The sequence below is a fragment of the Eptesicus fuscus genome, chromosome 14 (assembly GCF_027574615.1).
Source record: "Eptesicus fuscus isolate TK198812 chromosome 14, DD_ASM_mEF_20220401, whole genome shotgun sequence".
Classification (NCBI taxonomy): domain Eukaryota; kingdom Metazoa; phylum Chordata; class Mammalia; order Chiroptera; family Vespertilionidae; genus Eptesicus; species Eptesicus fuscus.
The window spans coordinates 59524184-59541689 of NC_072486.1; the positions used below are offsets into that span (position 1 = coordinate 59524184).

The window sequence follows — 17506 nt, forward strand, 5'->3', positions numbered from 1 at the left end:
GGGAAGTGTGTCAGCTTGAGATAAATCTATGTTTGGAAAATTGTTCTTTTAAAGCCATTAACCTGAAAATGTCTGAATGTTTAAAAATGAAAAAAAATTAATAGTTTGTGGGTAAAGTGGTGTCACTCTGTATCTGTGTGCATTTCTGTGATATCTTATCAGAGAGCTGGGGTCTTTAAGCTGCAATTTGTACCCACCTTTCTCGTTTTCATTGGATTCCTAATGGAGTCCTCATCTGTGTAGGAATCAGAGAAATCATTTGACTATTTGATGATTAGTAGAAAGTGGTTTTGGATACCCTACGGAAAATCAAGACGATCTGTGCGAAATACAGTTTTGGTGAGCGTTTTGATAGAGGAAGCTAGAAATACTTGGGCAGCTCAAGGCAGAGAACATGGGGAAGGCATATTGCTGTCATCTGTAAATTTTTATCTGTGTTTGAAAAATCCATATTACTATTAGTGCATTATTCATGACTATCAATAGTCATGCAAACCATAAGTAGCTAGGGTCCCATGTTTTTCTTGTGTTAGGGTGAACATTTTAGCCCAGTTTAAAACAATGGTGCTCAGTGCTGGGCAGTGCTGCCTCCATGGAGGCATCTTAGAAATTTGTGGGGGAGCTACTGATATTTAGGGGTGTGGGCAGGGATCTAGACCAGCGATTTTCAACTTTTCTCATCTCATCGCACATATAAACTAATTACTAAAATTCTGTGGCAAACCAAAAAATATATTTTTTGCCAATCTGACAAAAAAACAAACAAACAAAAAACAGGGTAATTTTGATTCATTCACACCAGATGGCTATTGTTGCTTTGGCTGTCATTATTTTATTTGACAATCTATAGGCAAAGAGGTCAGCGCCCTGACTAAATAGTCAGGTATTGCATGTTTTAAAAATTCTTGTTGGCAAACCAGTGTGCCCTGCACACCCATTGAAAATCGCTGATCTAGACGCCTTGAAAGGCCTGGGATGGTTCTGCCATTTGAAGAATTGTCTGCTCTCAGTTTCTGAATGTTCCTTCAGAAATTCATGCACTTGAAAACCTGCTTACCTGGCCCAGAACTTAATTGTTTTATATCTAAGCAGAAACTATGTTTGGCATGGTTTTAAGATATACAGAGTTTTTCAGGAATGTGTAACAATAGCTATATGATTAGCCATATAAGCTCAAGATTCAGACTATTTTATTACATCTTCCAATGTAGTTAGGTTTGAGCATTACATAGTGAAAAGCCATTATTTCATTATACATTAGTTTATTTCTTAAGTGTTTTTTACAGATTGGGTATTATAGTTTGAAACATTTAGTGTCAGATTATCGTCTATTTTTCAGGATAGTAAAAGGAGTAGGACCACATCCTATCTAATAAAAGAGTAATATGCAAATTAACCATCACTCTGTTATACCCACAAGCCATGCCCACCAGCCACACCCACCAGCCAATCAGGAGTGAATATACAAATAAACCCAACCAAGATGGCTACGGCCACAGAGAGCAGGAGGGAGGCTTGGGATTCCCTGGCAATGGAGGAAGCCAAGCTTTTCGCCTGCCCTTGCCGGCCTAGGCCTCCACTCAAGGCTACAAAGTTTCAATGATAGAAGATACATAAATCCAAACAGAAATGGCGGCAGCCACGAAGCTGTAAAGAGCAGGAGGCTAGGGTTGCCCCCAGCGATGGAGGAAGTCTAGCTTTCACACACCCTGGCCAGCCCAGGCCTCTGCTTAAGGCTACAAAGTTTCAATTATAGAAGATAAATAAACCCCAGATACCGGGGCCTCTGCTTGGGTCACCGGGGGCCCTGGCTGGCCTGCAAACCACCACAGGCCCTTCGCCCAGGCCGCCTCATGCCCCAAGGGAACCCCCACCCTGATCCGGGACATCCTTCAGGGCAAACCAGCCAGCCCCCACTCGTGCATCAGGCCTCTATCCTTTCTAATAAAAGAGTAATATGCAGCTTGACCATCACTCCAACACACAAGATGGCTGCCCCCATGTGGTCAAAGATAGCTGCCCCCATGTGGACACAAGATGGCCACCACAAGATGGCCAGCAGGGGAGGGCAGTTGGGAGGGACCAGGCCTGCAAGGGAGGGCAGTTGTAGGTGATCAGGCCAGCAGGGGAGGGCAGTTGGGAAGGACCAGGCCTGCAAGGGAGGGCAGTTTGGGGCAATCAAGCCTGCAGGGGAGGGCAGTTAGGGGTGACCAAGCTGGCAGAGGAGGGAAGTTAGGGGCTACCAGGTCTGCAGGGAAGGGCAGTTGGGAGGGATCCAGGCCTGCAGAGGAGAGCAGTTGGGGGGGACCAGGCCTGCAGGGGAGGGCAGTTAGGGGCAATCATGCTGGCAGGGGAGCAGTTAGGCGTTGATCAGGCTGGCAGGGGAGCAGTTAGTGGGTGATCAGGCTGGCAGGCAGAAGCGGTTAGGGGCAATCAGGAAGGCAGGCAGGCGAGCAGTTGGGAGCCAGCAATCCTGGATTGTGAGAGGGATCCCAGATTGGAGAGGGTGCAGGCTGGGCTGAGGGACACCCCCCCCCAACCCTCCCCATGCATGAATTTCGTGCACCGGGCCTCTAGTGTTTACTATAAAAAGGCAGCATTGGGCCTGGCCTGTAAGGGTGAAACCACTGGGCTGATTGGAAGCACCTTTTTCATTGCTGTTTTATAGTTCCAAGTATTCTAAAGGATTTACACCTTACACAGCATGTGGTGTAAGTTACCAAAATAAAATGCTCCTGAAAGGCAAGAAAGTGTACCGTCCCTTTCTTTCTCTATATAACACTGGTATTAAAGAAATGTGTGGATCACCAGGAATGTAATTATAATACATGTGTTTTTACTGTTATCTTCTGTTCAGCTTAACTTTACTGTGGATAATTTACTTTATTTTTAGGATAAAGGTTAAGTACCTTCTTGCATTTAAATTAAAGTCAGGACCAGACCTTTGGTCTTGAAATCCTTATGTAGCCTTGTGTTTTAAAGGTGGTGAAATCATCTGTGATCAGCTAATTCCCAGAGCCTCCACAATGCTTCATAGATAATTATTTTTAGAGATTATGACTACTTATGACTACATTGAAATGGCATTTTCTGAACAATGAGTGGAGATTTGTTACTTTAGATGAAGGAAAAAAATAACAGGGCTATGGATATAATTTGACTTAAAAAAAGGGATGAAATAATTATCACAATGTGAATTAAATAAAAAACAAAGCTCAGGATATTGCACTATAGTTTAATGAAAAAATTATACCAGTACGTGTTTTGCTGTCTCACAGTTTTAATATATTTGAAACACCATAAATAAAATATGAATTAAGCATGGGTAAAAAATTAGAATTGCTTTATTTAAAACTTCCCAGGAAAGGCCATTGTTCTGTGGTGCGCTAGTGTTAACCACTTAACTGCCGCACGTCCAAAACAAACCATCCCCACATGGCACAATATGTTGAATTTGAGTCTATAGACGCTTATGGCGTACAAAGGGTTAAATACGTCCTTTTTGGCATCTGACCCTTAATGGGCTATAGGTGAAGCCTCTGAATCCCAGAGGTCTGCCTCTTGGTGATCCTCCCACTATCTCTTCTGTCTAGTAGTGGGCCAGTATCTAGAAACAGGACTCTTTTTTTTTTCTAGTTTTTACTCTTTTTGTAAGGGATATAATTGGCTCAAAATTTTACATTCAAAAGAAGAAAAACCTTGAGATTGGGGTTGGTTCACATTTTCCAGGGCTATAGAAAGTTGGGCAGATTAAAAGATAGATTTGACCTGGCTGTTGTGGCTCAGTTGGTTGGAATGTTGTCTGTACACCAACCAAGTGGTGGCAGGTTCGATTTCCAGTCGACACATAACCCAGGTTGTGGGTTCAATCCCGGGACAGGGCATGTGCTGGAGGCTGCCGATTGATGTTTCTTTCTCTCTCCCTCCCTCTTTCTAAAAGAAAAAAAGAAAAAGAAGAATATAGATGTTTACTTTCAGACTTGAATCTTTTGCTTTACATGTAAAGAGAAATTTAAAGTTTCCTTTAGAAAATAGTGTTGGTCAGAGTTTAAAGAACTAAATGTCTTAGTTGAATTTAGGAACTTTTGTGCTAAAAAAGCACACACTAGTTCATAACAGTAGGAAGAGGGAAGACTGATTTATGAATCTAGGTATTGTAATGATATTTGACTTTCTATTTACCAGGCAAATTATTTAGGAAAGGACATTCGTCTTTATTAAAGCTTTTTGCTCATGAAAAGTGGGCTTTCCACTCTGTTTCACTATCATAAAATATATTTTAAAAAAACAATGCAACTAGATCACCAACTTACACCATACACAAAAACAAACTCAAAATGGTTAAAGGACTTAAATATAAGACCATAAAAATCTTAGAAGACTCCATAGGCAGCAAAATATCAGACATATTTCGTAGCAGTATCTTTACCGATACAGCTCCTAGGGCAATGAAGACTAAGGAGAAAATAAACAAATGGGACTACATCAAAATAAAAAGCTTCTCGACAGCAAAAGAAACTATCAACAAAACAACAAGAATGCCCACTGCATGGGAGAACATATTTGCCAATGATATTTCAGATAAGGGTTTAATTTCCAACATTTACAGGGAACTCATACAACTTAACAAAAGGAAGATAAATGATCCAATCAAAAACTGGGCAAAGGACCTAAATAGACACTTTTCGAAAGAGGATATATACAGAAGGCCGAGAAACATATGAAAACATGCTTAAAGTCACTAATTATCCGAGATATGCAAATCAAAACAACAATGAGGTTCCATCTCACACCTGTCAGAATGGCTATCATCAACAAATCAACAAACAACAAGTGCTGGCGAGGATGTGGAGAAAAAGGAACCCTCGTGCACTGCTGGTGGTAATTCAGACTGGTACAGCCACTGTGGAAGAGAGTATGGAGTTTCCTCAAAAGTTAAAAATGGAACTCCCATTTTACCCAGTTAATCCCACTTATATGACTATATCCCAAGAAACCAGAATCACCAATCAGAAAGGATGTATGCACCCCTATGTTCATAGCAGCACAATTTACAATAGCTAAGATTTGGAAACAGCCTAAGTGCCCATTAGCAGATGAGTGGATTAGAAAACTGTGTTACATCTACACAATGGAATACTATGCCACTATAAAAAAGAAGGAACTTTTACCATTTGCAACAGCATGGATGGAACTGGAGAGAGAGCATTATGCGAAGTGAAATAAGCCAGTCAGAGAAAGATAAATATCACATGATCTCACTCATATGTGGGATATAATGATCAATATAAACTGATGAACAAAAATAGATCCAGAGATAAGGTAGCACTGAACAAACCATCCAACCACAGAGAGAAGGCAGGGAAGGGAGGGTTAGAGAGCAACCAAAGGACTTGTATACATGCATATTATCATAACCAATGGACACAGACACTGGGGCGGTGGGGGCTTGCCCTCGGAGGTGGCAGTGGCGGGGGGGGGCGTGGCGGGTGTCAATCGGGGGAAAAAAGACATAGTTAATACCTTAAACAATAAAAAAAAATCATAGAAAAATATGCTGTGAGCCTTGCATTAGGGTGGTAATTAGGAAAGTGAACTAGAATATAACATATAAATATTAATTGGTCTGTGTTATGATACACTAAACAACCAGATATTGTTGACTAATGGATACATTGTAGTATCTAAATTACTTTTAAAATTTAAATTTATTGAGGTAATCTGGTTAATATAAATTTCAGGTGTGCAGCATTATAATTCAATATCTGTATATTCTATATTGTGCTCACTACCAAAAGTCTAGTTTCTTCTCTTAGTTACTTTTGAGAAACAACTAGCACTCATCAGTTTCTTATAATTTAGTTATAGATTGTTGATTGTGGCTGCCCTTCACACATGCACAGATCTCTCTATTTGCAAAAATCACCTTCTATTCATTATTTTTCCACCTAGTTCCTTGTTGTTTGATTTCTAAACTTGTTGAAGAGACGCCGACCGTATATAATTGCTGCCTTCTGTTGTTCTCCTCCTACTGATCCCCGATGCCCACACACTAATTTCCATGCTCTCCATGGAGGGATAGGTGATTGTTAGCCATGCTGCTAAACCTTCCTCCAGTGCCCAGGGTAGACATTAATTCACTGAACTTGGACGTGGAGTCCTCCTACACACACCACTTCAGGCCGCGACTGCCAGGTCATCGGAATTGGCACATGGGATGAAATCTGTTTACCCTTTCTGCACATGGTATCTTGGTTCATTTCTTCCTTTCCACTCCATTTTTTCTTTGTCTCTATTGATGATCTTTCACTCGCCTCCATCATCTGATGAATTTTTAAGGCCTATTCCTTAGCCTTCTACTTTTTTTCCTTACACATTTCCCCCCAGATCTGTAATAGTCATTCCCAAATCAGCATTTCCAGCCAAATCTCAAATCAAATCTGAATTTCAAATTCTAATATCTAATTGCCTACAATTCCGTGTGGTGATTCTACCATTACTTTCAATTGAGGATGTCTGAAACTGAACTCATTATCTTTCTTCCCCAAACAGCCTCTCCTTCTTTACTTAATTGACCATCGTGTTTATTAATTTTTTGGCATCTGGTTAAACCTTTGACTTCTTTCTCTTCCATCTTTTGGTCAATCACAGACAATCAGTTTTTCCCATGAAAGCTCTTGTGTCTTAGACTCCACCGTTATGGCCAGTATCCTCGCTCAGGTCCTCATCACCTATGTCAGTGTCTCAAATTTGAGTGAGCACCCAGTCACCTGGAGGGCTTGTTAATTCATGGATTGCTGGCCCCCACCCCCAGGGTTTTTTTTTCTTGTAGATCTGGGGCTTAGCAGAAATACAAGGTGTCCCCCCAAAATATATACACACTTTGAATGATGATAAAGTAATTGTTTACTAACATACAGTTCATTTTCAAAATTTAAAAGAATCTACAGAAATGAATACATTTTTTTTGTCAGTGCCTGTTTTTAAACTAATGACTGTTGTGGACCAGGCTCTGCTGATAACATGAAGCAATGGAATCACAAACATTAAGAATCATTTCGTTCAGTATTTGTGTGCCCTCAATTCATCAACTGTTGCTGGGTTTTGTACTGTAAACTTTATCTTTTCTGTATCCCCATAAAAAAATAGTCTAGTGGCACTTTAGGATAAATTTTCTTTGTTCAAAGCTTAGTCTGCCTTCACTCATTATTTCAGATCAGTCAAACCCGAAAAGGAGTGAAAATTAAGTGAGTTATCAGCTGTTGAAGTTTGTATACATTTTTTGGGGGGACACCCTGTATTTGCATCTCTAACTAAGGCTACACTTTGAGAACCCATCATTGCCTTATACTTTCCCCATCCTGTTTGTCTGCAAACCTTTGCCAGGTAAAGTTTCCAGTAACACCCTATATCATGGCATTATCCCCATACGTTAACAACTGTCCATGATGCCCTATTTTTTTTTAACATTTCTTATCTAAATTTCTTCCTAGTTTACAAGGCTCCTCATGATTGAGCGTATTTTATCTTACAAACAAGCTTTGTTTGCTTTCCTTTCCATATGTCTGATGTAGGCCCTTGCTCATGTCCTTCCTTCATGAAGCACTCCATGACTGCAGCTGACCTTGGTAAGTGTCATTAATGCTAACCTTAGAAATACAGATTTACTAACTTAGACTTTAGTTTCCTTAGTGATAGGGACAATATATCTTAATATCTTATAGAGCCTAGCATAGGATTGACTCAATGCACATTTGCTACCTAGTGAACTCATTGATTTCCCTAGTTTGTAGGCTTGATTTTTGAGAAAATAATTAAAAAAACACACACAAAGACACCACAAAAGTAACTTCAGATGATTGACCAGGGAACAGAAAATTGAGCTTAAACATTGAAACTGGAACCTTACAGCCAGTAAATAAGCTTATAATGAATACCCATTCTTCTGTCCTTTATAAACAGTACTAGAGGCCCAGTGCACAAATTTGTGCATGAGTGAGGTTGGCCAGGCAGGCCACGGGACGGTTGGTGGGCAGGCCCCGCCCCCGACCGCCCCCCACCCATATTGGGGGCAGGGCCATGGGCATTTGGCCGGCCGCCCCACCCCTGGTCGAACTCCAGGTCAAACTCCTGGTCGAGGGGATGATTTGCATATTAGCCTTTTATTATATAGGATGCTGTCAGCCAAGGTGGCTCTAGGTGTTACCCACTCTTCTTTTCTTTATGGATATTATGCTGAGGGTCCTGGTGCCTGGTGGCTCCAGGTGTTCTGTAAAGGGTCCAGGGGCAGAAACCTGGGTGGTGGCAGTGGCATGGAGCGGTTTGGGAAGGGGGCTTGTCTTACAGGGTTTTTTTTGAGTAGCAGTCACACTATACTTCGATTGTATGACTTTTACAGTGTGTATGTTGTATTTCTTCTAAATCTTCCTTCAGGTACTCTAAAAGTTGGTGACTTATTACCTAATGACTGATGTTTGAGTCCACAAATCAATGAATTATCACGTTTTCATGGACCTCCTGGGTGTGTTGCAAAGCCTGTACAATATGGCTCTCTTCCCCACTCTGTTCTGCCTCCCCTTAGTTTTCGGTTTGTCTGGAAAGCCTAGAGGCTGTTTTTGGTAGTTTGCTAGGTGAGTAGCAGATAGAGAGTTTCTCCAAGTGAACTAAGTGTCAGTCACTTCAAGGAAAACAACGGACAGAATATGTTGCCAACGATACACTTTTTTTATTCCTTTACCTTCATTCTAACAGGTTTTTAGGGGAAGTGGAGGCTCCAGCATGAATTCTGGCATCCCATCAGTCTCCCATTTAACATGGCTGTGCCAGGGGAGGCCTGCTGGACATTCTCCAGTTTGGGCCCTAATTTTACAGATGAGATAGCCGTGGCCTAAAGCAATGGCATGTTTTTGAGTAAAATCACAAAACCTAAGGCGGCAGAGCCAGGACTGGATAGGAACCCCCTTTATCTCCATCTTGCTCCTCCTTGTATTTCACGAGTCTTTCTGCAGAAACCTTGAATACAGTCCCACTCAGGACCGCTGGAATGAAAGGAAACAGGTTTGGGTACTTCATTTGGGGTTGGAGATTTAATGCTGTTTAATTTATAACTTTCTCCCCGGTGAACAAAATACATCCATTTGTGAAACAAACAAAAAAATTAAGCTATGCATCAAAAAGCAATATCCAGAGGTAATTATTATTTTTTAATTTAAATTATAGATCTTATTTTCCCTGAGGCTTTGGGAGGGCTCGCAACTGTTATTCAGGATATTAAGACATGAAATACTAAATGTATCTGATTCCCAATACTGGTTTAAAGAATTGTCTACTTACAAATGTGGGGACTGTGGCACATGAATGATGAGCTTGTCTGTATTGTACAGCCTCTGCAGCCTGGTATTGATGTTTGTTTTCACATAGAATGGAACGTGGATCTGGTTTCTGTGAGTGCTTGTTGTGAAGCCAGCAATACAAAGACACCATTTGCATATTATTAGAAATTTACAAAGGTAGATAAATCTTATTGGAGCAGTAGTACTACAAAATAAACCATTAACTGGATGCTTTTAATGGTTAGGTTGCCAATCTCTTTGTTACACTGTGCATTCCAATTCAATATTTGTGATTATTAATGTTCAGTTAAGGTTTTCATTCTAACATCATTATTCACTTTAATGTATAAGTAGTCTCAGTTACCCTGCTAGGAATCTAGACAGATGGCTTTTCTTTTGAAGGCAGTCTTAAGGTACATTATCCTTAGGTGAATGTAATTGTCAGTTGAACATCATACTCTGTGTGTATTGTCTGCCAACTAGATGGTGTCAGAAATGAATATTGTCAGGTTATTACGAGTTTCTTTCTAACCCCTGAGATTTATTCCAGTCATCTTTCCACTTTTCTCCTAATCAAACCCTATACCTCAATAAGATAAGGAGTGGGACAAGATTTATCCTACAACCTAGGCTGTGAGTTATTTATGTCTAATATACTGTGTGTTGGATTTCATGGGTGCTTCCATTATTATTTTTTAAACAATCAGAGCTTTTTTTGTATTAAGGAGTTGGTTGAAATTATAACATTAAGGGATATTTCTGTGAAGCTGAACATTTAATTTGGCTGTATTGGAAGGCATACGTTTTGGCTCAACTATCTCAATCCTGGCGGATTCAGTCTTTATGTAAAATCTGCTGCTTGTGTTATGCAACTATATACATTTATTTTCTTCTTAGAGTAGATCTTCATAGCTCTCCTCGGTGTCTTAAAACTAGCCTATGAAAATACAGGCTTTATAAAATTGGACATGGTATGTATCAGCAAATGGTAAAGCCAGAAAGAGAAATGGAGTAAAGGAAAAAATCCCAAAGGACCTGACATTTTTCAAATAGGCAAGGCATAATTTTTATTAAGTAACTTACAGAGATTGTTTAAGAAATACTGTAATTAGGGAGGGAATTATAGGGTGAGGATTAGGCAAAGAAAATGAAGGGAAAGGAGAGTCATAGGGGGAGAAAGTTACTAAGGAAATAGGTATGTCTCTTGAGTTCCAGGGAATGTATGCAAGTCTCAAATCATGGTTGCATTTTCAGTCTTTTGTTTTTTATTTTTAGAGGATGAGGCATTTCATAAAGTCATTCTATTTTTTGGAGTCATTTCTGTTCACCAAAGAACTGTTTTAAATATATTATGGTGTCTCCCCATGCCCCCATTCCCTCTCTACCAGTTTAACCAGTTTCTGAAAATGGAAAATTTGGACATAAGTCATATGACCCAGAAGACAGGCGAGGTGTAATGAATTTATGCTACACTTTCTCTGAGGATTAAGATCCTGGTATTCACAGTTGCTAAGAATACTCATAATTAAGTATAAGGTTAGGAGTTTCTCATTGATCCTGAACCCAAATTAGAAATATAGATTCTTAGAATGTCTTGAGAATTTAAATTCTTAGAAATTTTGAATGTGCCTGAGAGGGGTAAATTATTGCTAGGCATTCAGTAAAGAAGAAATTTTGGACTAACCGAAACATTCATTTAGAAATGTTGTTTACTAAACAAACAAACATAATTTTGTTAGGAAATCATGAGCTGCTTTCAACCACACAGATATTTATAATTTTCAGTAATAGTTTCAAATAAAGAGTTTAGGGCAGACTTGCTGTAACCAAGCAATAGCAATGCTTGACTTTTTACTCACATGTCTTATGGTCAGTGTCGTACCTACTCTATCTAATTGACAAAATGCTGGTGTTTGCATTCACTAAGATACATTTGCCATTGAGACAGAACTTAAATTGGTTTCTGAGATTTTTAAAAGTGCATGTACGAGAAGGAAACATCCTTTGTCTTCATACACTTTGAAAGGAAAGAGTGTATGTATGTAAAAGCTATAGAACCATACTTCCTGCGCTTGCAGTGGTTTTGCCGATTTCCATGGCAAATCTGATTTCTATGGCTTGGACATTTCTCATTTTCACTTTTTCTCATTTCATAGACTTTGCCAGTCCCTAAAGATCTGCTTGGAGACACACTGTGCTAATCGGCAAAGTTGGCCTTTCCTGTGCTTCTCTGAAAGTAGCCCATCCAGAAACACTGACCTTTTAGTTTAATAACAGTTTTGAGAAAATGTTCATATCCTGAGAGCTGGAAAGAGTGTTTTGAGCAGGGCCGTTTAAAATAGCGGTCTCCCAAAGGTATATCTTTTCCCTTGCGCACTTGGGGTCAGACCTACCAGAAGAAATATGTTGTTGCTTTCTATATTCTATTGATTTAAAAACAAATAACATGAAACTTAGATTTGCTAGAAACCCATTACTAGACTGGTTTATTTTCCTGCCTGGGCTTTGACTTGCTATTTTAGATTTTAAACTCACTATGCTCGATTATGTTTTATCTTTTGTTATTTTAAATTCTCAATTGTAGCTAAAGTAATTACTTTTTCAGCTGTGACCTTGGAAGTGAGACCCAAAAGTTGTGTGTGTGTGTGTGTGTGTGTGTGTGTGTGTGTGTGTAATTTTTCATTTCCAGAAGCAGCTGGAGCATTGGAAAGACAGCTGTGCTTTGGACCCTTTACTGACCAAAGTGATGCCCACCAGCTTCTCCCTTGGGTATACCTTCTTCAGTGGACCTAGAAGTGTCCACCCCATTTGCATTGCTGCTGGTTTTCCTCTGCGGCCCTCCCAGTCCCAGTTTCTACCCACCTGGCCTACCTAGATGATACCACAGTTGTCTCCTTCTGTTTCTCACCTCACCCCACAGCAGGTGGCAGGGCTGACTGTGATTGAGAGGCAGGAGGGTATAGAGAAAGAAGGCACTCCTTGAAGCTACTTTTGCTTCTCTGCATCTGCAGTCTTTCCTGCATGGCTTCCTTTCCATCCAGCCAGCTGGTCACCCTTGGGTAGTGGAGTCCTTAATGTTCCCTTCCAGATTGATCACATCATAATAAAAAGTTCAATTCTGTCCTAGCTGGTGCTCAGTAGTGCTCTGTCCTAGCTAGTGCTCAGCACTGGCCCACACTAAAGAGTCCTGGGTTCTATTCCAGTCAAGGGCAACTCAGTTGTGCATGCGGTAGGCAACCAATCCATGTGTCTTTCTCTCTGTCTCTCCCTCTCCCTTTTACTCTCTAAATATCAATGGGAAAAATATCCTTGGGTGAGGATTAACAAAAAAACCAACTCACTGCTGATTTCAGTTTTTCCCCTGGTAAGAAGCCCCTCTGTAAGAGGCACAACATGTATTGTGAAGATATGAGACTGTATTAGCAGATCACTTAGCAAACTGATCTCACTGCTTCGTATTTAGACATGGTACACTGACATCTTTCGAAGCCTAGCTCTAATGGGCTGAATGGAATTCAGTTGCATTGTGAGTGAAATTTGAATTTTGCCTGAGAAAATTTTTGCTGTGGCAATTTGCAACAATGTAGGGCAGTGGTCAGCAAACTGCAGCTTGCGAGCCACATGCAGCTCTTTGGCCCCTTGAGTGTGGCTCTTCCACAAAATACCACGTGCGGGCGCGCACATACAGTGTGATTGAAACTTCGTGGCCCATGCGCAGAAGTCAGTTTTCGGCTCTCAAAAGAAATTTCAGTCGTCGTACTGTTGATACTTGGCTCTGTTGACTAATGAGTTTGTCGACCACTGATCTAGGTGAAGTGGCATGATTTTACAGGTACAGTTTGGCTGTGTATTGATCCTGATTGGTATGTTGAACTTCAAAGAATAGTTTTATCAGATAATACTAATTGATTAAGTATTTGTTTCAGTTTTTGCTAATGGAGTTAGTAGTTCTGAGCACCTCCAAAAAATGAAGAGTCATGTTTTTTGCTTGTTTATGGGAAATAGATGAAAATGTGAAAATCATTACCTTGTGGGCTGTATAATCTAGAACTTCCAAGATGGCAGACACTGATGTCACCCACCCGGTCCTGCTTTTGGATGAGGAAATAAAAACTCAGGTAGATTAACTGATTTATCCAAAGTTCAGCTAATAGAGAAAGAAAGAGTATTCATTCAGACTCTTTGCTGAGCTGTTACTAATTTCACTTTTATTTGTATTGTTTTCTAAAACTTTTAATAGTGAAAAGTTATAAGATTTGCCTGAATGCAAACAATTCCCTGTTCTAGTTTTTTTTTTCTTGATTTTGTGTGACCTTTTCAAAGCAGAGATGTGCATCTCTTCTACTACAGACTCTGAAGTAGGAGAGAAGCCAAACAGCAGCATGAAATATAGTTTGAAGGGACCCTCGAGAACATCCATTTGAGAATATCCATTTGAGAAAACTGCTGCCCAGTTAGTTTACCAATAAAAGTTACACTTTAGTGGTTTTTAGTATATTTGCAGAGTTGTGAGATGGCTCTCTCACTATCTAGTTTTAGAACAGTTTTAACATCCCCAAAAGAAATCCTTTCCCCATTAGCTGTCACTCTCCATTCTCACCTTCCTGCCCCACCTGGCAACCAGTCTAGTCTCCTTTCTGAGTCTATATTCTTGCCTTTTCTAGATATTTCATATCAGTGGAAGCATACAAGTTGTGACCTTCTTTCACTTAGCATGGTGTTTCAAGGTTCATCCATGTGGTAGCATCTATCAGTATTTCATGACTTCCATGGCTGAATAATATCACACTGAATGGATATACCACATATTGTTTATCCATTCATCAGTTGATGGGCATTTAGGCTGTCTTCATTTTTGGGATGCAATGAATAATGCTACCATAATATTCATGTACAACTTCTTGTATAGACATATATTTTCAAGTTTCTTGTGTATACAGAGTACCTAAGAGTGAAATTGCTAGGCCCTGTGGTCACTTTGTTTAGCATTTTGAGGACCTGACTATCTCTTTCTACAGTGGTTGCATCATGTTATATTTCACCAGCAATTTATGAAGGTTCCAGTTTCTCCACATTTTCACTAACACTTGTTATCGTCTTATTGATTATAGTGGGTTCAAATTGGTGTATTACTGCAGTTTTTAATTGCATTTCCCAAATGACAAATGTTGTTGAGCAATTGTTCATGTGCTTATTGCAGTTTGTAACACTTCTTTAGGAAAATGCATATTCATATCTGTGCCCATTTAAAATTGTCTTCTTATTGTTCTGTTATAAAAGTTCTTTGTACTTTCTGGATACAAGTTAATTGTCAGTTATGTGATTTGCCAATATTTTCTCCCACCTGTGGGTTGTCTTTTCACCTTCTTGATGTCCTTTGATGCTGTTGTTTTCTGATAGTCCAAAAGTGAGAGAAAACATCCTTACGACCTTTCATGTATCTTCTTTGTTATTGCCCAGTGTCAGCACAATTTAAAAAGGCTTGTGCATATCTTGTTGTAATTCATTTTTTGTCCATGCCCTGAGGCAAGGCGCTTATAATGTTCAGATCATCAAGTAGAGTGTTGTTGCAGAGCAGACAGTGCTGTTTAGGTTTCCATCTAATAGGCTACCGTTTGAAATAATAGGTCCATTGTGTCTTCCTAGATCCTCCTAAGTGTTTCTGGTGCTTTCTTGGTCATAATTTTGGGTAGTGGGTTTTAGTGAAGAGGAAATAGTCTCTGCTTTTTTTTTTGTGGAAGGCTCTGAAGGAGTCTGTAAAATTTATCTATTTTGTTTGCTATCATAGCTATAAGAATCTTTACAAAACACATTGTACAAAATTTTCTAATTGTAAAGACCAGATGTTTCACATCAAGTCACCAGGTCTATAAGAAGCTCCAGCCAAGTTCTCAGCACTCTTCTGAAGTCTCTCTCCAGTTGCTGGCACTTGAATTTGAATGACACGTATTCCAAAAAATAGGTTTCAAAATGTCCACAAATGCCTTTATTTTTTCATAAATTATGGAAAAATGAATATAAACACAAATAATTTTCTTTCTGTAATAAATAATTTTTAAAAACTGTTTAATTATCAGAGTGAGAATGCTTTGGTGTAATTTTCCTATGTAAAGTCCCTTCTTTACATCGTCTCTTCCCTTTATATGCGATTGTCAGATTTTAGTGATAGGACATCCTTTTAAAGAATTTGTACTTAATGGCTCAGTCCCCATGGGCAGTAAGGAGCTCCTTGAGCTTATTCTAAATTTTGGCAAGTGTGGAAATTTCTGGGTCACCAGGGAACTCTTGATTAAGTTACTGCTGAAATGCACTAATTGGTCTTTTCCATAGTGCTTAGATGGTCCCAAGGAGACACTGGCCAGCTGGCAGAACTTTGCCCTTTAAGCTCCAGTTTCAGCTTTGTTTTTGTGAGTATTTTCTTGGCTTTGTTTTTAAGAAATCACTAATTTCACCTCCTTTTGCTCTTTACTGATTCCAGTTTCTGATGAAGAACTGAAGAGAAGAGTAGCCGAGGAACTGGCCCTGGAGCAAGCCAAGAAAGAGTCTGAAAACCAGAAACGGTGAGTTTCCTGCCAGGCAGGAGATTTTGATCGACTTGTTATAATTATTAAGTATTTTTAGAGAGGAATAATTGTAGTAAGACTCATTATTTGTGTCTGGCTGAACTTCAGAATGTGCTGAGCATGTGAAGTTGGCCATTTTTGGTTTTGGATTTGCTTGTTAAAGCCCTAGGTTGCCCTCTCCCCAAACTTGGTTATAAGTGTCCATTATGTCTTTTGTGTGGTTCTTTATTGCATGAATACTGACTGAGCCCTGTTTTCTCAATAATGTGAGAAGTAGTTCTTGAGGATTCTCCAGGAATTTCACAAGCTAGTTTCTTTCAATGAATGTAGTTAGGATTAAAAATTATGTTGTCTACTGTGGTTATGAAGGTTAGCAATATTGTAGCTATTAATGAATGCCATGTATTATCCATAGTGCCCATATTAATAAATAGCACTAATTAGTAATATACTCACTTAAAAAAACTGAAGATATATCAGAAATATGTCAGGTTGAAAAATCAAAATCTTCTATAATTCCATTCAATGGAGAAAACCAATCTTGAATGTTTTATTCCTCTAGATTTTTTTCTGTATACATACTACTACATTATTTTTATCATTATTAAAACTACTACTACTACTAACAGTTAAACAGTTCATTGAAGTGTTTTTGTAATAGTAGAAAACCAGAGGTAATTCATATGGCCATCATAGGGGACTGGATGACTGAGTTATGGCACATGCCTCAATACAATACTAGACAGTCAAGTAGATCCTTATGTACTGATTCAAAAAGATGTTGAGAGCTATAAACTGAAAAACATACAATATTCAAAACAGCATAGATAATTTTTTTGGTAAAAGTACTACTTTTTAAAGACCTTTGAAGTACAGTTATTCATAAAAATGGGCCAATACTTTTTAATCTAAGATAGAGTCAAGTGCTTTCCATCTGTGCTACTTCTGAAATTTGCATACAGCACAGAGCATTACTGTTATATGATCATGCAAATGTCTTTCTGCTGTGAGCACTAAGCACATGCCTGCCACCAGTGGATGCTTAGCGTGTGCTTGTTTTTGTGTTTGTTGCTTTACTGTTTTGCTTGGGAGAGCTAAATGTAAAGAATCTTTGAGTTGGATTCTCGTCTTTAGTGGCCATAGGTCCTTCAACATATAATCTAACCTCTTTGGGCCTTAAATATTTCATCTCTAAAATTTCTTTTTTGATGTAAGTGTTAAACTACCTCCAGTTTGCTTTTGAAACGTATGAAACAGAACATAAGTTTTAGATTAAGACTGCCATTTTCTCAGGAAATAGTTTAGGGTTTTAAAAATCAAGATGTAGTTAGTACTGGTGAAAGAGTCTGTGTATATTTCTGTAGTTTTCCACATAGCACTTTATAATTATTTAATTGGGTTAGGCTGATGGAGTATGTAATTAGATGGTGAAGTTTAAATATTCCAAAAAATTCAGACCACTTTCATTAAGAAGCAAAGAAAATCAATATATTATGGTAGAATTTCTTATCTTTGAAATTTTATTTTTAATTGAATTTTATTTTAATAAGGAGTTTTTTTGGGTTAAAATCATGTTTACTTTGCTTATTATATTTCACATAGAAATTTTTT

General features: G+C 38.9%; 1 protein-coding gene across 1 annotated transcript in view; it reads left to right on the forward strand.

Annotated features, from left to right (window-relative positions):
* CHCHD3 (coiled-coil-helix-coiled-coil-helix domain containing 3) overlaps positions 1–17506 on the forward strand; it is a 273678-nt gene that overhangs the window by 47282 nt on the left and 208890 nt on the right. Inside the window, exon 3 of the mRNA XM_028159082.2 lies at positions 15811–15892. Within this exon, the coding sequence (XP_028014883.1) occupies positions 15811–15892 (82 nt within the window). The remainder of the gene's footprint in view (positions 1–15810; positions 15893–17506) is intronic.